General features: G+C 50.7%; 2 protein-coding genes across 2 annotated transcripts; both read left to right on the top strand.

Annotated features, from left to right (window-relative positions):
• The first annotated feature begins 1,213 nt into the window (after window positions 1-1,213).
• LOC136289039 (serine/threonine-protein kinase PAK 3-like) lies at window positions 1,214-7,891 on the top strand. Its single transcript, XM_066182505.1, has 12 exons — window positions 1,214-1,283; window positions 2,496-2,533; window positions 2,942-3,064; window positions 4,036-4,177; window positions 4,553-4,616; window positions 5,234-5,282; window positions 5,580-5,692; window positions 5,952-6,069; window positions 6,466-6,565; window positions 6,846-7,042; window positions 7,136-7,273; window positions 7,518-7,891. Exons 1-12 carry the CDS (start codon window positions 1,214-1,216, stop codon window positions 7,617-7,619), a joined length of 1,254 nt encoding a protein of 417 aa, XP_066038602.1. The 3' UTR covers window positions 7,620-7,891.
• A 3,735-nt stretch (window positions 7,892-11,626) lies between these two features.
• LOC136289040 (serine/threonine-protein kinase PAK 3-like) lies at window positions 11,627-18,304 on the top strand. The gene is made up of 12 exons (XM_066182506.1): window positions 11,627-11,696; window positions 12,909-12,946; window positions 13,355-13,477; window positions 14,449-14,590; window positions 14,966-15,029; window positions 15,647-15,695; window positions 15,993-16,105; window positions 16,365-16,482; window positions 16,879-16,978; window positions 17,259-17,455; window positions 17,549-17,686; window positions 17,931-18,304. Exons 1-12 carry the CDS (start codon window positions 11,627-11,629, stop codon window positions 18,030-18,032), a joined length of 1,254 nt encoding a protein of 417 aa, XP_066038603.1. The 3' UTR covers window positions 18,033-18,304.
• The last annotated feature ends 1,996 nt before the right edge of the window (window positions 18,305-20,300 follow it).

A 20,300-nucleotide genomic window follows, 5' to 3' on the forward strand; every position in this document is an offset into this window, starting at 1 on the left:
AATGGCATATCTTCCTAACGCTCCCCTCTTAAACCTTTGGGGCACCCAAATGCTCTACTCAAGGGGGTCTGACGCCCTACACTTGGCTTTCCATCCTAAAGTGTCATTCGTCCTCCACTAAGCCCTACAGTTGGCTGGTTGATGTGAGCTGCCTAGGAAATGGGGAAAAAGAGATGCTTTCAAATTGAGGGAACTCGCCTGGGTAACTACTCCAGGTTTTCAGCAAGAGAATTTCAAGGTAGAACTGAGCCTTTCAGCAATTGCATCCATTTTCAAATGCCACCCTCAGCGTCCCATGTGTGAAGAGCCCAATGTAAAGCTCCTGAAAGACACTACACTGTGCTGTCCAGCAGCAAAGGCTGTGTCTGTGCTGTGTGACCAGGAAAGCGAGCTAAGCCTAGGATCGTTATTCCACAGGTGAACAGAGTTGATTTCCAGAGGAGTTGCATGCACTTTTTCCCCTCTCCCGGCCAGTCCATTTTTCCTCTTTTAAGCTGGCTCCTGGGTTTAACTTGGGATATTACAAAGGAAGGGAGCAACTGCATCGCATTTTAGTAGTTGGCATGTGACTATCCAAAAGTCTGCAAGGAATCTTACAGGGAGCACAGAGCCTGGGAAAACATCTGTGAGACTGCGGGTTTTTGTCTGTTCAAAAGGGGCCTCCCTTGGGCCCCGAGATTTGCAGGGCATTGCAGAGCAGTGGCGGCTGCCAGAGCTCCAACACAACAAAACTGTGGCAGCCCAAGAATCACTGGACAGCTCTTCTGGATGTTCTCTGACGTGAATTTGTCAGGGAAACAGCAAGTGGGAAGAAGAGAGGAGCTCTGTGTCAGGAGATAAGCCAACATCTCCCTGCCACAAAGCTCCAAAGTGAGTCAGAGCAAGGGTCAGCACGCACCTATGTGCTCAAGAAGCAACTGCACACTGCAATACTCCTGGAAATTTATTCCATTTGTTTCTTTTGTCCCCTAAGTATCATGGTAGAAGTTAGGCTCTTCAGAACCAACTAAGATGCCAGCTGGAAGAAGCGCACTTGCTTTCAGTCATGGCCTTGGGGACCAGAAGTCATGTTTGCTTTGCTTTCTTTCCATCCTTGTTCCTTCCCAGGGTTCTCACGGGGGTGAGGGACCTGCAGGATCACTGTTTTCTGAGCTAGCCTGGGAAGCTTTGAGCACTGGATTATGGACTGTAAGCATTTTTTTTCTGCTGTTTCATGACTGAGGAGAACTTCCCAGGCTTTTCTTCTGCATCAGCCGCACAGAAGATTCGGTTGCTGGGCACAAGTACGGCAACAAAGCCAGAGCGGCTGCTATTGTGATGTCAAGGGAGCAGTGCCACGTCACTGTGCTGCCAGCACAACGTTGTCCCAGTGTGCGCAAGGCCTCACTATTGGAGAGCAGCTCTTCTGCTCGCTTGGTGCAGGAGGATCCTTGTGATCAAGGAACTCTCAGCAGACGGCCTGCACCGCGACAGGAGTCTGAGTTTTTCCCTTTGGGTGTCATTCAGTGTGCAAACCTGCACAGCACTGCTAAATGATTGGGCAAGTCTGTGCCGTGGTTTGCACTGTTTTTTCTGTGGTATATTCTGGCTTCTACCTGACCCACCTGACACGTAAGGAAAGGTTTATCCTGGGGGTATCATCACCTGGCTCTTGCTTCACTCTGCTCCTTATGCCCATGTAGTGACCCAGTTTATTTGGGAAGAAAATTGCCATTAAGGTGCCAGCACCTTGCTAAAGCTCCTGCCAAAAGCATCAGCTGCAAAAGGGGGTGTCTGTACTAGGGGGAGGGTGGAGAGTGCACGGCAGTGGAGTCTGTCATTTCCTCAGCTTGCTGCTTCAACCTGCAAGTTACAGACTCTAAGGAAAGATCCTCAGAAGTACCTCTAAAAACCCTGTGGTTCTCTCCAGGAGTGAGGGAAAGCATCTTTTTGCTCCAGATTCTGCCATTAGAAGCCTTGGCTGTCTGACTTGACCATTTATGGTTTGCCAAGATAGCAATTCCCTTGGTGTTGAAGCACAAACTCCAGACTAGTTAGGCTTTGCTGCTGATCGCAGGAGCTGTTCCCAGGCTGCTTCTGCAGAGAACCACCACAGCTAGGTGGCCCTGAGGTGAAGCTTTCCTGGGGTAGCGTCTTCAGCAAATTGGTGGGAATTAGTGCATGCAATTAATTCCAAAATTTATAAAATGCAGGAAAGAGAGGAGGTAAAAGCTGCTCGTGCTTTTGGGCTGAGCAGAAGTCATGACCGTCAAAGAACAACTGGCATTTCCATGGCTCTGTTTCCATTTCTCTCCTGGCCAAAGAGGCCCAAACGTAGGCAGAACCTAGCATGCTGTCCTGGTTGTTCTCTTGCTTGCTATGGGAAAGGACTATTGCTCCTGGAGGGATGTTGGGAAAGGGAAATGCTCTCTGTTAAGACTGACTTGTCCTGTGGGACTACACATTACAGGCACTTTTCTAAGTGCATCTGGTTCCTTTTCTCTTTCTCGCTGCAGGTCACCTCACACGCAGATGGAGACAAGCCTGTCCTTTGGTGAGTGGCAAAGGAACCTCTGACTTGGCTGGTGTGTAAGAAGTGTGGAGCAAGGTGTGAGCTTGGCCTGTTGCAATAGGATGTTGAGTGCCAGCCTGGGAGGCTGAAAGAAAGCCCAAATGGCTCTTGGCATCAGCAGTAGCAAAGGGAGAACCTCTCAAGAGGTGGGAGCCAAGTGTGGCAGCCCAAAAGGTGTCTTGCTGATTCTAGCCCAGGTGGAAGATGGAATGCACAGCAAGATAGAGTGCCACCTAATTCACCCATCTTTATAAGGTTTTTATGACTCAGAATCCCACTGGTATCAAAGTCTATGATATCCCCTTAGTCCTGGTGCTTAGCTAGCTCAATAGGAACCAGGTCCTAAAGAATTGGCTGTTCCCAGTCTCTCTCACTGCTATCTGTCTGCAGGGCTCAACAGCAGGGTCAGCACCTCCTCTGATTCCCTCTCTTGTTGAGGAAGAGGCTGAAGAGGAGCATAACAACGTCAAAACTCCAGCTGCCGTCCCTTCACAGCCTGAACGTGCAGAGCCAGTAAGTGACACCTGTGGCTGGCACTGCCTTTGGTGCAGGGCCAAGCTTCAAGTTTCAGATGATCCAGGCCTTGGTACTCATGGCTGAAGATGCTGGGGGCTGTGGGTCTGCCATGACCTAGTGCTGCTTCAGCCAAGCCACGGAGCCCTGGCTAATGGCTTCTGAACTTTGACTTTTAAGCATCACTTTGCTGGGATGCTGAGAGGGCCCGAGAATGTCTCTTGGGATCAGACAAGAGGCAGCATGAAATTATTCCCTGTGTAGAAGTGAGTCTCTGGTGCCCAGTGTCAGTGCAGGCTGTCTGTGGTCAGTGGACAGAGCAGTCCAAAGACATAGTTCACAGCTTTGCAGGATACTTGGGAGACAGCTGGCCCCTGGAGGGGACCTACCCCTCTCCATGGGCTAATTAGCTTCAGGTTCAACAGAGACTGCACTTCACTTTCATGTGATCAGAACAGAGTTTGGTGAGGAGAATCCTACACAGTTCCCCATTGTAAATGGCAGGTGGGTCTTGGAAGGGTAGGAACGCAGCTCCGAAGAGCTGCTCCCTAAAGCCTGAAATACCGAGGGGAAATCAGTAAAACAGATCAGAAAAGGGACATGCTCTGGCCTTCGGGTCAGACACTTCCGGGCCGACTCAAGGATGATTTCATTGCTCAGGAGAACTCAGGAGGAGGAAAGAAACAAGGCTCTGGGACCCTGCTCCAATCTCTTTCTTGATCATTGCAACCTTGCTGCAGTCTTCTTGCAGCAAAGCCGATAAAATGTAGCCTGGAACTGGCCATGAGCTGCTGTATCGCAGTAGCCCTTGGGATTTTCTCATTGCCTTCGAGTAAGGGACATCCAAAACGTGTGAGCTGAGGAGGCCTGAGGGTGGCAGACAGCATCTTCCTAAGGCCTTGCTTTTGCGATGTGCTCTCCGGAGCATCTGTGCCAGCCAGCCTTCTGACAGGCAATCCTTTCTTGTCCAGCTCGACTCGCACTCTGCAATTCAACATGCCGCCAGAGCAGCATCACCTGAAGCAGCCGGCACTCCCCCAGCTGCCGGCACTTCATCCAGCAGCCCACCCCAGCAGCCCGAGACGAGGGAGGAGCAGAGCCTGAAGAAACTGAGTATGTCTGGTGTATTTCTGGTCTGCTAGAGCAGTGTGTTGTCTGCTTGTCTCAGAAGTTCCTCCTAGGTTTAGTGTCTCAGAGGCACTTAGGCCTCTCTACAGAAGCTATTGTTCTTTCAGGCAGCAAGAGAGCACTCAGGGTGTTCCTGCTGCCTCTGAGGGCAGCTGGGCCTGGCTTGGCTCTGCCTGGGCTACCTTCTGTGCCAAAGACAAAAGCAAAGATATTTTTGGCTAAGCAGAAGGCTGGTACTCAGCGAATGACCATGCCCCCTGGGAGTTCTCAAGCTCCTGACAGTGGGACTTCATTTTGGATGGTCTGGGGAGCGGCATCTCTGTTTGAAAGTGAGCGTCATGCATTGCTTTTGTCTTTCAGGGAGTATCGTGAGTCTGGGCGAGCCAAAGAACAAATACACGCTGCTTAAAGAACTTGGACAAGGGTAAGTGTGACACTTGCTTTTGTACAAAACCGTGGGCCTTTCACTGGTGCAATTATCAAGCAGGAAGTCAGGCAAGCTCCAAACATGGTCAGACTCTGGCTTTACCTCCTGCCACCTCTCAGGACTGCTCAGTCAAGAGCAGTCAAGAAGGCATCATCAAAGACGAAGTGATGCTGGCAAGGTCTCGCTTGTGGCAAGGAGCAGGACCTGGCAGATTTCCTGCCCCCGAAGCTTTATGGCCTAGAAGAGCAGCTTGCCACACAAGAGCTGCCAGAAAACAGCTCTCAAAGACAGTGTTTTCAAAGTTAGTCTTCTCCAACATTTGCACCTATACATGCACACAGGCACACAGAGAGAGCCCCACTGAGGTTTGGTGAGGAGCTAACTGGGCACGTTCCTTGGAGATCTGCAGCAGCCCTTGGTCTTCATGTTGCACCTGGGTGTTCTCTTGGACACCTGCATGGCAGAGGGCTGGCAGGCTGATGTGCTATTGCCTGCAGAGGTGCTGCAGCTAGGCATTTTCTAAAGACTGCAGGCAGTCTGGGGACACCTCGTGCATAGGTTTGCTTTTACTGCCAGGGACTAAGGGGCTTTTTCTGCTGCCGTTTTCTTTCTAGGGGGTTTGGAGCTGTTTATAAAGCCGTTGACACCAGCACAGGACAACAGGTAAAATGCCAACACCACCGGCAGATTTTGCCACTCTGGGGTGCTTTCCATGCTGCTTTGAGCCATGGCTGGAGCTTTGGGAGGCCTCTCCGTCTCTACAGCAGGGGCTGTTCCTCTGAAGCACAGACTTGGCTCAGTGTGTAGAGTGCATTTGGGATGGGCTTTGGTGCTTCTCCTAAGTTCTGCTGCCTAGTAGCAAGGCTCAGCTGCGTCATTGCACAAGCGCTCGCTCTGTCTTCCTTGTGATCTCGTGCAAGGAGCAACTTGTCAAGTTAACGGTCTTCAATGTCCTTTTAGGTGGCCATCAAGAAAATGATGCTTCAAGAGGACATGTCCGAGGAGCTGGCTGTCAGTGAAATCCTGGTCATGAGGGACAACAGGAATCCCAATATTGTTACCTACTTAGACAGGTTGGGGTATTCTCATGTCAGTATTCCTTTAGATAGTGCAAGCCAGAAATGAGAAACCCCTTTGGCCAGTGGCAGAAAATGGAGCTGTTTCTGTTTTCTCTACTTGTGCCCGGTACCCAGGAGTAGGTTGCGCCTGGCGTGCAATAACCTTTCCTGGCATATGTAGCTTGGAGAAGAGTTGCAAGAATCTGGGTCACGCCTTTGGGTGACTGAGCTGTGCCCATTCCTCTCTCTCCATGCCATGGTCTTCTTCTTTCAGCTACCTGGTCAATGAGGAAGTCTGGCTAGCAATGGAGTTCATGGACGGTGGCACGTTGTTTGATGTACTCAGGGCAGTGTACCTGGAGGAAGGACAGATAGGCGCTATCTGTCGGGAGGTGAGGGATCCCGCTTGTGCTTCCCCTGGCCTGCACAGGATGGTCTTTGTCAACTGGTGGGTAGGAAGAGCAGAGATTCCTTGCTCCCGGGTTTGGTTTGGTGCTGCTGTCACGACACAAGACGAAGAAAGAGCATCTGAAGTGAACTGTCTGCCGTTGACCCTGCACTTCTTAGGTCTGCTCTTGCACTCTTACATACCCTCTGTCCTCTGACACTCATGCCCATTCACTCACGTGGTTTCACTTGTTTCCGGCAAGCTCATCCTCTTGACAGCACCATGATGCTGCGCTCACAACTCCCTGAGAAAGCTGTCAATCTCATCAAGCCCTTTCCTTTCTTATGGGATGAAATCAAGTCCTGGATTTTTACCCTTCCCTCCCTCCTTTCTCTCTCAGTGCCTGCAAGGACTGCATTTCCTTCATTCCCGCCAAGTCATCCACAGAGACGTCAAAAGCAGCAACGTTCTCATGGGCATGGACGGATCTGTCAAACTGGGTGGGTATCCCTGGTCAGGCACATTGCTCCCAGCATGTGCTGTGGGAATATTTTGGGTGACTGCCAAATGCCCAGAAGTGCTGCTTGGACAATATGTGAATCGTGAGGGCATTTTGGAAGCAGCCAGTGCCTCCTTTCCCTGGCTACCGCTGTGTGGAAGCAGAGCACTGCTGCTTTTCCAGGCAGATTCACAATGGCCTTGTCAGGCTTGGAGTGGGTGATGCTTTTGCCTGGTTTGCCAGTGGTAGCTGGCTTTGACAGGGTTTGTTTTTCTCCTCAGCTGACTTTGGTCTCTGTGCTCAGGTCACCCCTGAGCACAGCAAGTGCAGCTCCAGAGTTGGCACTCCCAGCTGGATGGCACCGGAAGTGGTGAGAGGAGAAGCTTACGGCCCCAAAGTGGACATCTGGTCCCTGGGGATCATGGGGCTGGAAATGGTGGAAGGGGAAGCTCCTTACCAGAGGGAACCCCCTCTCAGGGTAAGGCACATCTTAAAAAGAGGGGGTGTGTGTGGAGAGAGCTGTTGTGGCTAGAAAAGCAGCAGGTAGAGTGTCCTCTTCTGGTTTTTGTAGGTTTTTGAACTGATAGAAAGAAATGGGCCCCCAAAACTGCAAAACCCCAGGCACCACTCAGCTCTCCTGCGCGACTTCCTCCACTGCTGCCTGCAGGCAGATGAGGACTGGCGCTGGTGTGCCCAGGAGCTCCTGCAGGTAAGAGAAAGCAAAGCAGCAAAAAAGCCCTGTGAGCTGAGGGCACCTGTCTGAAGGGATGGAGAGGACTGTAGGCCACGTGGGCCTGGGTGAGACAGGTCTGGGACAGGAAGGTGGAGGGGTGGATGGTCCTCTGGGTACTCTTTGTGTGTCTTTCTCGTAGCTGAGGAATCCTGCTTGAGCCCGTGAGGATGTGATCTTGGAAAGTAATGGTTCCTTTCTTTTTTGTTTTTCCTCTGGGCAGCATCCATTTGTGACCTCAGGCGAGCCTGCCTCCAGCCTGGCTGCTCTGATCATCTCAGCCAAGCAGGTGCAGGAAGAATGGAGGGGAGACACTTGCGCCTGAGGAAGACTTTGTGCTTCACCAGCTCAGAAGAGTGAAAGGGGGATGTGTGGTGTTTAGGCAGAGATTCAGCCATCCCCTGGATTTGATGAGGAACTGTGCCATAGATAGGAAATCTAATGTTTTGTGATTTTCTTAGCTTAGACGTTTTTAGTTAGGACTGTAGACTGTAGGAAGATTCATTGTTAGATCCCTGTTTAGCTAAGAGTATTGTTGATGTAGGGAAGCTGTCTTGGTTTGTGAAGACAGGTATCTGCCAGGGAATAAAAAAAAAAAAAAAACAACTGAAGTTTCCTTTGGAATGGAGAGTGTAAACCCCCCCACGCCCCTTTTTTTTCTTTTTCAATTATCAATTTACAATCAGAGGCTCTTAGGCAAAGATTTGGGAAATAGGAATAGCAGTTCTTTACTCGTATGTATTACAAAGCAAACAAACACACAAAAAAACCCCACCAAACAACTACAGCGTTAATAACAAACGAAAACAGTACCAAGAACCTTGAGGGCTTTGTTTCACAAAACCCAGGGCAGTTTGGTTTCGGTGTCCCTGCAGGAAGGATCCTGCAGCACCTGCAGCACTCAGAGCACCAAGCTGAAACAGTGGAAAAGTCCCGGGCTGGTAGCTGGGATGGCAGGGTGTCCCGGCAGGCAGGGGCAGGATGTCCCGGCAGGCAGGGGGTGCAGGGTCACACTGTAGCAAGAGGAGCAGCGCCGAAGAAGCCGAAGCCGAGGCAGGGCCGGCCCAGCTCCCGCGGGTGAAAGAGAAAACTCAGGATTCAGGTCGAACCGGTGATAGTAGATTTCCCAGGACTGGATCCCTTTGGCCACAGTGAAACTCTTCAAGCCAGCAGCAGCCGTTCTCTCTCTCCCCGAACGCCGAAAAAAGAAGAGAAGAGCCCGCAGCTGCCTCCAGCTCTGTCCTTTACCTGCGTTATCTCCTCCTTCCAACTTTGTCCACCTCTTTGTTTTGGTTAAGTACTCTCAAGTATCCAACACTTGGTCTCCTTGGTAACTTATGGGGAAAAAATTCTTTAGAGAAAGAAGGAACAAACCTAACCCCCAACAGAAGCTCAGAAGTATCCTTTTGAGGAGAAGTGAATGAATTGTAATGCAAAGATTTAGGCTATCAAAGAAGAAGTTGTGACTCAGCAGAACTGGACCAGGCATACGCTCTGAGTTGTCAACCTAAGCAGGCCACCCAGAGGACAGAATGATGAAGATGTAGAAATAGCTAGAGAATATTTTGTTTTAGCTGGGCTGGCAATAAAACTCTAAAATATCCACAGTGTTGGAAGACATACTTCCTTGCTGTGCTGTAGGTAAGCTGGACAGTCCCTGTCAGAGGCCCAAAAAACATGCTGAGGTGAGCAGCTTTGCCCACCCGAACTGGGGAATGCCCATGGGCAGCTGAGAGAGATTCCCGGGCAATGTGCACCCAGCAATGAGCTCACATTCAGGACAACACCAGCAGGCAGATGTGCAGTCCTTCCTGTGCCTCTTGTCCCAAAGATGTCAGGGTGGTCATCAGGAATCACCATTTTGTTCCTGCCCTCCTCTCACTATGTCACCTGTGGGATGTAATGGCATTCTCATAGTGACATCCGGCTCTTCCTCCCTGCTCCCCATTTCTCCTTTTTTCACCACAGACCTACCCCAGAAACCCTCTGAGCCAGCCTCATCCCCCACGAGTGTGTGCAGACACGAGGGCCTCCTGCATAGTCCCAGTCTCACTCTGCTACATCCTTGGCCTCTTCCCACACCTGGGCCAGGCCGCTGTTGGCCTGGTGTTGGACATGCACACAACATGTCACACCTGTCAGCGACCAGTCTGATGGAGGAGCCCCTGCTACGCCCAGCTCACTGCCCTGGCACTTTCCCCACCACGCTGTGGCTCGGTTTGGACTCCATCTGCTGGGACACCCACAGCAAGGGGCTGCTCACGGACTGGGGATGCTCCTTGAGTGGTGCCCACAGGCCCGATTTCCATGCCTCCCCACTCCTCCTACCCCTAAGGTCGCCTCAGCCTTCTTCTAAGCAAAATTTTTCTTAGTCTAATGGCTTCTTCTGCTTTACTTTATGTAAGCAGGAGTACACACTATTGATCTTCTTTATTCTACAATTATTAGAAAAAAGTTGATATACTCCTACGTTTTGCCATTTAAAAGTTGAACTAAGTGAGAAAAGTAGAGAAACTTTCTGTTCAGCTTTTAATTTAATTTGCAAGTCTCCTTCCTCTTCACTCAGTTTCAGTGTATCTGTTGCTTGTCCACGGCTATTGTAATAGATACATAGTTTTAAATTCGTGGATTAAAATTGTGTGTATTAAAACTTTGCAGTAGAATGTAAAAACCCCTGAATTCCTGGAAACAGTTCCAGGGCATCTCTTTGCATACCACAGTCTTTTCACAGTCCAAAGGTGTTACCTCGACATCTGCCAGAGAGATAACTGGGAAACGGCCCATTAAGCATGGGCTGACCACATCTTCACAGTTCACCAGGAGATCCGATACCAATCTGGGCGGAGGGCGGCAGAAACCTTCTGACAGAAGATTCAGAGACTTTTCATTCAGACGTCTTTTCAATTTCTCAGGAAACTGTCAGTGACATTGAGTGGCCCACCCAATGCTCCCACTGATGGCTGCCCCACCCCAGTCCACCTGCCCTTTCGAGATGTTGTCCCCTGTGCCCTGGCATCCCCCAGTTCCAGCTGCACCTCACGGCGGGACAGGAGGAACCAGGCCCTGCTTGTGCCCCTGTCCTGGCCATCACTTTGCATGGAAGAGTAAAGGAGGGCTGAAATGGCATATCTTCCTAACGCTCCCCTCTTAAACCTTTGGGGCACCCAAATGCTCTACTCAAGGGGGTCTGACGCCCTACACTTGGCTTTCCATCCTAAAGTGTCATTCGTCCTCCACTAAGCCCTACAGTTGGCTGGTTGATGTGAGCTGCCTAGGAAATGGGGAAAAAGAGATGCTTTCAAATTGAGGGAACTCGCCTGGGTAACTACTCCAGGTTTTCAGCAAGAGAATTTCAAGGTAGAACTGAGCCTTTCAGCAATTGCATCCATTTTCAAATGCCACCCTCAGCGTCCCATGTGTGAAGAGCCCAATGTAAAGCTCCTGAAAGACACTACACTGTGCTGTCCAGCAGCAAAGGCTGTGTCTGTGCTGTGTGACCAGGAAAGCGAGCTAAGCCTAGGATCGTTATTCCACAGGTGAACAGAGTTGATTTCCAGAGGAGTTGCATGCACTTTTTCCCCTCTCCCGGCCAGTCCATTTTTCCTCTTTTAAGCTGGCTCCTGGGTTTAACTTGGGATATTACAAAGGAAGGGAGCAACTGCATCGCATTTTAGTAGTTGGCATGTGACTATCCAAAAGTCTGCAAGGAATCTTACAGGGAGCACAGAGCCTGGGAAAACATCTGTGAGACTGCGGGTTTTTGTCTGTTCAAAAGGGGCCTCCCTTGGGCCCCGAGATTTGCAGGGCATTGCAGAGCAGTGGCGGCTGCCAGAGCTCCAACACAACAAAACTGTGGCAGCCCAAGAATCACTGGACAGCTCTTCTGGATGTTCTCTGACGTGAATTTGTCAGGGAAACAGCAAGTGGGAAGAAGAGAGGAGCTCTGTGTCAGGAGATAAGCCAACATCTCCCTGCCACAAAGCTCCAAAGTGAGTCAGAGCAAGGGTCAGCACGCACCTATGTGCTCAAGAAGCAACTGCACACTGCAATACTCCTGGAAATTTATTCCATTTGTTTCTTTTGTCCCCTAAGTATCATGGTAGAAGTTAGGCTCTTCAGAACCAACTAAGATGCCAGCTGGAAGAAGCGCACTTGCTTTCAGTCATGGCCTTGGGGACCAGAAGTCATGTTTGCTTTGCTTTCTTTCCATCCTTGTTCCTTCCCAGGGTTCTCACGGGGGTGAGGGACCTGCAGGATCACTGTTTTCTGAGCTAGCCTGGGAAGCTTTGAGCACTGGATTATGGACTGTAAGCATTTTTTTTCTGCTGTTTCATGACTGAGGAGAACTTCCCAGGCTTTTCTTCTGCATCAGCCGCACAGAAGATTCGGTTGCTGGGCACAAGTACGGCAACAAAGCCAGAGCGGCTGCTATTGTGATGTCAAGGGAGCAGTGCCACGTCACTGTGCTGCCAGCACAACGTTGTCCCAGTGTGCGCAAGGCCTCACTATTGGAGAGCAGCTCTTCTGCTCGCTTGGTGCAGGAGGATCCTTGTGATCAAGGAACTCTCAGCAGACGGCCTGCACCGCGACAGGAGTCTGAGTTTTTCCCTTTGGGTGTCATTCAGTGTGCAAACCTGCACAGCACTGCTAAATGATTGGGCAAGTCTGTGCCGTGGTTTGCACTGTTTTTTCTGTGGTATATTCTGGCTTCTACCTGACCCACCTGACACGTAAGGAAAGGTTTATCCTGGGGGTATCATCACCTGGCTCTTGCTTCACTCTGCTCCTTATGCCCATGTAGTGACCCAGTTTATTTGGGAAGAAAATTGCCATTAAGGTGCCAGCACCTTGCTAAAGCTCCTGCCAAAAGCATCAGCTGCAAAAGGGGGTGTCTGTACTAGGGGGAGGGTGGAGAGTGCACGGCAGTGGAGTCTGTCATTTCCTCAGCTTGCTGCTTCAACCTGCAAGTTACAGACTCTAAGGAAAGATCCTCAGAAGTACCTCTAAAAACCCTGTGGTTCTCTCCAGGAGTGAGGGAAAGCATCTTTTTGCTCCAGATTCTGCCATTAGAAGCCTTGGCTGTCTGACTTGACCATTTATGGTTTGCCAAGATAGCAATTCCCTTGGTGTTGAAGCACAAACTCCAGACTAGTTAGGCTTTGCTGCTGATCGCAGGAGCTGTTCCCAGGCTGCTTCTGCAGAGAACCACCACAGCTAGGTGGCCCTGAGGTGAAGCTTTCCTGGGGTAGCGTCTTCAGCAAATTGGTGGGAATTAGTGCATGCAATTAATTCCAAAATTTATAAAATGCAGGAAAGAGAGGAGGTAAAAGCTGCTCGTGCTTTTGGGCTGAGCAGAAGTCATGACCGTCAAAGAACAACTGGCATTTCCATGGCTCTGTTTCCATTTCTCTCCTGGCCAAAGAGGCCCAAACGTAGGCAGAACCTAGCATGCTGTCCTGGTTGTTCTCTTGCTTGCTATGGGAAAGGACTATTGCTCCTGGAGGGATGTTGGGAAAGGGAAATGCTCTCTGTTAAGACTGACTTGTCCTGTGGGACTACACATTACAGGCACTTTTCTAAGTGCATCTGGTTCCTTTTCTCTTTCTCGCTGCAGGTCACCTCACACGCAGATGGAGACAAGCCTGTCCTTTGGTGAGTGGCAAAGGAACCTCTGACTTGGCTGGTGTGTAAGAAGTGTGGAGCAAGGTGTGAGCTTGGCCTGTTGCAATAGGATGTTGAGTGCCAGCCTGGGAGGCTGAAAGAAAGCCCAAATGGCTCTTGGCATCAGCAGTAGCAAAGGGAGAACCTCTCAAGAGGTGGGAGCCAAGTGTGGCAGCCCAAAAGGTGTCTTGCTGATTCTAGCCCAGGTGGAAGATGGAATGCACAGCAAGATAGAGTGCCACCTAATTCACCCATCTTTATAAGGTTTTTATGACTCAGAATCCCACTGGTATCAAAGTCTATGATATCCCCTTAGTCCTGGTGCTTAGCTAGCTCAATAGGAACCAGGTCCTAAAGAATTGGCTGTTCCCAGTCTCTCTCACTGCTATCTGTCTGCAGGGCTCAACAGCAGGGTCAGCACCTCCTCTGATTCCCTCTCTTGTTGAGGAAGAGGCTGAAGAGGAGCATAACAACGTCAAAACTCCAGCTGCCGTCCCTTCACAGCCTGAACGTGCAGAGCCAGTAAGTGACACCTGTGGCTGGCACTGCCTTTGGTGCAGGGCCAAGCTTCAAGTTTCAGATGATCCAGGCCTTGGTGCTCATGGCTGAAGATGCTGGGGGCTGTGGGTCTGCCATGACCTAGTGCTGCTTCAGCCAAGCCACGGAGCCCTGGCTAATGGCTTCTGAACTTTGACTTTTAAGCATCACTTTGCTGGGATGCTGAGAGGGCCCGAGAATGTCTCTTGGGATCAGACAAGAGGCAGCATGAAATTATTCCCTGTGTAGAAGTGAGTCTCTGGTGCCCAGTGTCAGTGCAGGCTGTCTGTGGTCAGTGGACAGAGCAGTCCAAAGACATAGTTCACAGCTTTGCAGGATACTTGGGAGACAGCTGGCCCCTGGAGGGGACCTACCCCTCTCCATGGGCTAATTAGCTTCAGGTTCAACAGAGACTGCACTTCACTTTCATGTGATCAGAACAGAGTTTGGTGAGGAGAATCCTACACAGTTCCCCATTGTAAATGGCAGGTGGGTCTTGGAAGGGTAGGAACGCAGCTCCGAAGAGCTGCTCCCTAAAGCCTGAAATACCGAGGGGAAATCAGTAAAACAGATCAGAAAAGGGACATGCTCTGGCCTTCGGGTCAGACACTTCCGGGCCGACTCAAGGATGATTTCATTGCTCAGGAGAACTCAGGAGGAGGAAAGAAACAAGGCTCTGGGACCCTGCTCCAATCTCTTTCTTGATCATTGCAACCTTGCTGCAGTCTTCTTGCAGCAAAGCCGATAAAATGTAGCCTGGAACTGGCCATGAGCTGCTGTATCGCAGTAGCCCTTGGGATTTTCTCATTGCCTTCGAGTAAGGGACATCCAAAACGTGTGAGCTGAGGAGGCCTGAGGGTGGCAGACAGCATCTTCCTAAGGCCTTGCTTTTGCGATGTGCTCTCCGGAGCATCTGTGCCAGCCAGCCTTCTGACAGGCAATCCTTTCTTGTCCAGCTCGACTCGCACTCTGCAATTCAACATGCCGCCAGAGCAGCATCACCTGAAGCAGCCGGCACTCCCCCAGCTGCCGGCACTTCATCCAGCAGCCCACCCCAGCAGCCCGAGACGAGGGAGGAGCAGAGCCTGAAGAAACTGAGTATGTCTGGTGTATTTCTGGTCTGCTAGAGCAGTGTGTTGTCTGCTTGTCTCAGAAGTTCCTCCTAGGTTTAGTGTCTCAGAGGCACTTAGGCCTCTCTACAGAAGCTATTGTTCTTTCAGGCAGCAAGAGAGCACTCAGGGTGTTCCTGCTGCCTCTGAGGGCAGCTGGGCCTGGCTTGGCTCTGCCTGGGCTACCTTCTGTGCCAAAGACAAAAGCAAAGATATTTTTGGCTAAGCAGAAGGCTGGTACTCAGCGAATGACCATGCCCCCTGGGAGTTCTCAAGCTCCTGACAGTGGGACTTCATTTTGGATGGTCTGGGGAGCGGCATCTCTGTTTGAAAGTGAGCGTCATGCATTGCTTTTGTCTTTCAGGGAGTATCGTGAGTCTGGGCGAGCCAAAGAACAAATACACGCTGCTTAAAGAACTTGGACAAGGGTAAGTGTGACACTTGCTTTTGTACAAAACCGTGGGCCTTTCACTGGTGCAATTATCAAGCAGGAAGTCAGGCAAGCTCCAAACATGGTCAGACTCTGGCTTTACCTCCTGCCACCTCTCAGGACTGCTCAGTCAAGAGCAGTCAAGAAGGCATCATCAAAGACGAAGTGATGCTGGCAAGGTCTCGCTTGTGGCAAGGAGCAGGACCTGGCAGATTTCCTGCCCCCGAAGCTTTATGGCCTAGAAGAGCAGCTTGCCACACAAGAGCTGCCAGAAAACAGCTCTCAAAGACAGTGTTTTCAAAGTTAGTCTTCTCCAACATTTGCACCTATACATGCACACAGGCACACAGAGAGAGCCCCACTGAGGTTTGGTGAGGAGCTAACTGGGCACGTTCCTTGGAGATCTGCAGCAGCCCTTGGTCTTCATGTTGCACCTGGGTGTTCTCTTGGACACCTGCATGGCAGAGGGCTGGCAGGCTGATGTGCTATTGCCTGCAGAGGTGCTGCAGCTAGGCATTTTCTAAAGACTGCAGGCAGTCTGGGGACACCTCGTGCATAGGTTTGCTTTTACTGCCAGGGACTAAGGGGCTTTTTCTGCTGCCGTTTTCTTTCTAGGGGGTTTGGAGCTGTTTATAAAGCCGTTGACACCAGCACAGGACAACAGGTAAAATGCCAACACCACCGGCAGATTTTGCCACTCTGGGGTGCTTTCCATGCTGCTTTGAGCCATGGCTGGAGCTTTGGGAGGCCTCTCCGTCTCTACAGCAGGGGCTGTTCCTCTGAAGCACAGACTTGGCTCAGTGTGTAGAGTGCATTTGGGATGGGCTTTGGTGCTTCTCCTAAGTTCTGCTGCCTAGTAGCAAGGCTCAGCTGCGTCATTGCACAAGCGCTCGCTCTGTCTTCCTTGTGATCTCGTGCAAGGAGCAACTTGTCAAGTTAACGGTCTTCAATGTCCTTTTAGGTGGCCATCAAGAAAATGATGCTTCAAGAGGACATGTCCGAGGAGCTGGCTGTCAGTGAAATCCTGGTCATGAGGGACAACAGGAATCCCAATATTGTTACCTACTTAGACAGGTTGGGGTATTCTCATGTCAGTATTCCTTTAGATAGTGCAAGCCAGAAATGAGAAACCCCTTTGGCCAGTGGCAGAAAATGGAGCTGTTTCTGTTTTCTCTACTTGTGCCCGGTACCCAGGAGTAGGTTGCGCCTGGCGTGCAATAACCTTTCCTGGCATATGTAGCTTGGAGAAGAGTTGCAAGAATCTGGGTCACGCCTTTGGGTGACTGAGCTGTGCCCATTCCTCTCTCTCCATGCCATGGTCTTCTTCTTTCAGCTACCTGGTCAATGAGGAAGTCTGGCTAGCAATGGAGTTCATGGACGGTGGCACGTTGTTTGATGTACTCAGGGCAGTGTACCTGGAGGAAGGACAGATAGGCGCTATCTGTCGGGAGGTGAGGGATCCCGCTTGTGCTTCCCCTGGCCTGCACAGGATGGTCTTTGTCAACTGGTGGGTAGGAAGAGCAGAGATTCCTTGCTCCCGGGTTTGGTTTGGTGCTGCTGTCACGACACAAGACGAAGAAAGAGCATCTGAAGTGAACTGTCTGCCGTTGACCCTGCACTTCTTAGGTCTGCTCTTGCACTCTTACATACCCTCTGTCCTCTGACACTCATGCCCATTCACTCACGTGGTTTCACTTGTTTCCGGCAAGCTCATCCTCTTGACAGCACCATGATGCTGCGCTCACAACTCCCTGAGAAAGCTGTCAATCTCATCAAGCCCTTTCCTTTCTTATGGGATGAAATCAAGTCCTGGATTTTTACCCTTCCCTCCCTCCTTTCTCTCTCAGTGCCTGCAAGGACTGCATTTCCTTCATTCCCGCCAAGTCATCCACAGAGACGTCAAAAGCAGCAACGTTCTCATGGGCATGGACGGATCTGTCAAACTGGGTGGGTATCCCTGGTCAGGCACATTGCTCCCAGCATGTGCTGTGGGAATATTTTGGGTGACTGCCAAATGCCCAGAAGTGCTGCTTGGACAATATGTGAATCGTGAGGGCATTTTGGAAGCAGCCAGTGCCTCCTTTCCCTGGCTACCGCTGTGTGGAAGCAGAGCACTGCTGCTTTTCCAGGCAGATTCACAATGGCCTTGTCAGGCTTGGAGTGGGTGATGCTTTTGCCTGGTTTGCCAGTGGTAGCTGGCTTTGACAGGGTTTGTTTTTCTCCTCAGCTGACTTTGGTCTCTGTGCTCAGGTCACCCCTGAGCACAGCAAGTGCAGCTCCAGAGTTGGCACTCCCAGCTGGATGGCACCGGAAGTGGTGAGAGGAGAAGCTTACGGCCCCAAAGTGGACATCTGGTCCCTGGGGATCATGGGGCTGGAAATGGTGGAAGGGGAAGCTCCTTACCAGAGGGAACCCCCTCTCAGGGTAAGGCACATCTTAAAAAGAGGGGGTGTGTGTGGAGAGAGCTGTTGTGGCTAGAAAAGCAGCAGGTAGAGTGTCCTCTTCTGGTTTTTGTAGGTTTTTGAACTGATAGAAAGAAATGGGCCCCCAAAACTGCAAAACCCCAGGCACCACTCAGCTCTCCTGCGCGACTTCCTCCACTGCTGCCTGCAGGCAGATGAGGACTGGCGCTGGTGTGCCCAGGAGCTCCTGCAGGTAAGAGAAAGCAAAGCAGCAAAAAAGCCCTGTGAGCTGAGGGCACCTGTCTGAAGGGATGGAGAGGACTGTAGGCCACGTGGGCCTGGGTGAGACAGGTCTGGGACAGGAAGGTGGAGGGGTGGATGGTCCTCTGGGTACTCTTTGTGTGTCTTTCTCGTAGCTGAGGAATCCTGCTTGAGCCCGTGAGGATGTGATCTTGGAAAGTAATGGTTCCTTTCTTTTTTGTTTTTCCTCTGGGCAGCATCCATTTGTGACCTCAGGCGAGCCTGCCTCCAGCCTGGCTGCTCTGATCATCTCAGCCAAGCAGGTGCAGGAAGAATGGAGGGGAGACACTTGCGCCTGAGGAAGACTTTGTGCTTCACCAGCTCAGAAGAGTGAAAGGGGGATGTGTGGTGTTTAGGCAGAGATTCAGCCATCCCCTGGATTTGATGAGGAACTGTGCCATAGATAGGAAATCTAATGTTTTGTGATTTTCTTAGCTTAGACGTTTTTAGTTAGGACTGTAGACTGTAGGAAGATTCATTGTTAGATCCCTGTTTAGCTAAGAGTATTGTTGATGTAGGGAAGCTGTCTTGGTTTGTGAAGACAGGTATCTGCCAGGGAATAAAAAAAAAAAAAAAACAACTGAAGTTTCCTTTGGAATGGAGAGTGTAAACCCCCCCACGCCCCTTTTTTTTCTTTTTCAATTATCAATTTACAATCAGAGGCTCTTAGGCAAAGATTTGGGAAATAGGAATAGCAGTTCTTTACTCGTATGTATTACAAAGCAAACAAACACACAAAAAAACCCCACCAAACAACTACAGCGTTAATAACAAACGAAAACAGTACCAAGAACCTTGAGGGCTTTGTTTCACAAAACCCAGGGCAGTTTGGTTTCGGTGTCCCTGCAGGAAGGATCCTGCAGCACCTGCAGCACTCAGAGCACCAAGCTGAAACAGTGGAAAAGTCCCGGGCTGGTAGCTGGGATGGCAGGGTGTCCCAGCAGGCAGGGGCAGGATGTCCCGGCAGGCAGGGGGTGCAGGGTCACACTGTAGCAAGAGGAGCAGCGCCGAAGAAGCCGAAGCCGAGGCAGGGCCGGCCCAGCTCCCGCGGGTGAAAGAGAAAACTCAGGATTCAGGTCGAACCGGTGATAGTAGATTTCCCAGGACTGGATCCCTTTGGCCACAGTGAAACTCTTCCAGCCAGCAACAGCCGTTCTCTCTCTCCCCGAACGCCGAAAAAAGAAGAGAAGAGCCCGCAGCTGCCTCCAGCTCTGTCCTTTACCTGCGTTATCTCCTCCTTCCAACTTTGTCCACCTCTTTGTTTTGGTTAAGTACTCTCAAGTATCCAACACTTGGTCTCCTTGGTAACTTATGGGGAAAAAATTCTTTAGAGAAAGAAGGAACAAACCTAACCCCCAACAGAAGCTCAGAAGTATCCTTTTGAGGAGAAGTGAATGAATTGTAATGCAAAGATTTAGGCTATCAAAGAAGAAGTTGTGACTCAGCAGAACTGGACCAGGCATACGCTCTGAGTTGTCAACCTAAGCAGGCCACCCAGAGGACAGAATGATGAAGATGTAGAAATAGCTAGAGAATATTTTGTTTTAGCTGGGCTGGCAATAAAACTCTAAAATATCCACAGTGTTGGAAGACATACTTCCTTGCTGTGCTGTAGGTAAGCTGGACAGTCCCTGTCAGAGGCCCAAAAAACATGCTGAGGTGAGCAGCTTTGCCCACCCGAACTGGGGAATGCCCATGGGCAGCTGAGAGAGATTCCCGGGCAATGTGCACCCAGCAATGAGCTCACATTCAGGACAACACCAGCAGGCAGATGTGCAGTCCTTCCTGTGCCTCTTGTCCCAAAGATGTCAGGGTGGTCATCAGGAATCACCATTTTGTTCCTGCCCTCCTCTCACTATGTCACCTGTGGGATGTAATGGCATTCTCATAGTGACATCCGGCTCTTCCTCCCTGCTCCCCATTTCTCCTTTTTTCACCACAGACCTACCCCAGAAACCCTCTGAGCCAGCCTCATCCCCCACGAGTGTGTGCAGACACGAGGGCCTCCTGCATAGTCCCAGTCTCACTCTGCTACATCCTTGGCCTCTTCCCACACCTGGGCCAGGCCGCTGTTGGCCTGGTGTTGGACATGCACACAACATGTCACACCTGTCAGCGACCAGTCTGATGGAGGAGCCCCTGCTACGCCCAGCTCACTGCCCTGGCACTTTCCCCACCACGCTGTGGCTCGGTTTGGACTCCATCTGCTGGGACACCCACAGCAAGGGGCTGCTCACGGACTGGGGATGCTCCTTGAGTGGTGCCCACAGGCCCGATTTCCATGCCTCCCCACTCCTCCTACCCCTAAGGTCGCCTCAGCCTTCTTCTAAGCAAAATTTTTCTTAGTCTAATGGCTTCTTCTGCTTTACTTTATGTAAGCAGGAGTACACACTATTGATCTTCTTTATTCTACAATTATTAGAAAAAAGTTGATATACTCCTACGTTTTGCCATTTAAAAGTTGAACTAAGTGAGAAAAGTAGAGAAACTTTCTGTTCAGCCTTTAATTTAATTTGCAAGTCTCCTTCCTCTTCACTCAGTTTCAGTGTATCTGTTGCTTGTCCACG

Source organism: Chamaea fasciata, unplaced genomic scaffold (assembly GCF_029207755.1).
Source record: "Chamaea fasciata isolate MVZ Bird 193981 ecotype frontalis unplaced genomic scaffold, bChaFas1.0.hap1 SCAF_4, whole genome shotgun sequence".
NCBI lineage: Eukaryota > Metazoa > Chordata > Aves > Passeriformes > Sylviidae > Chamaea > Chamaea fasciata.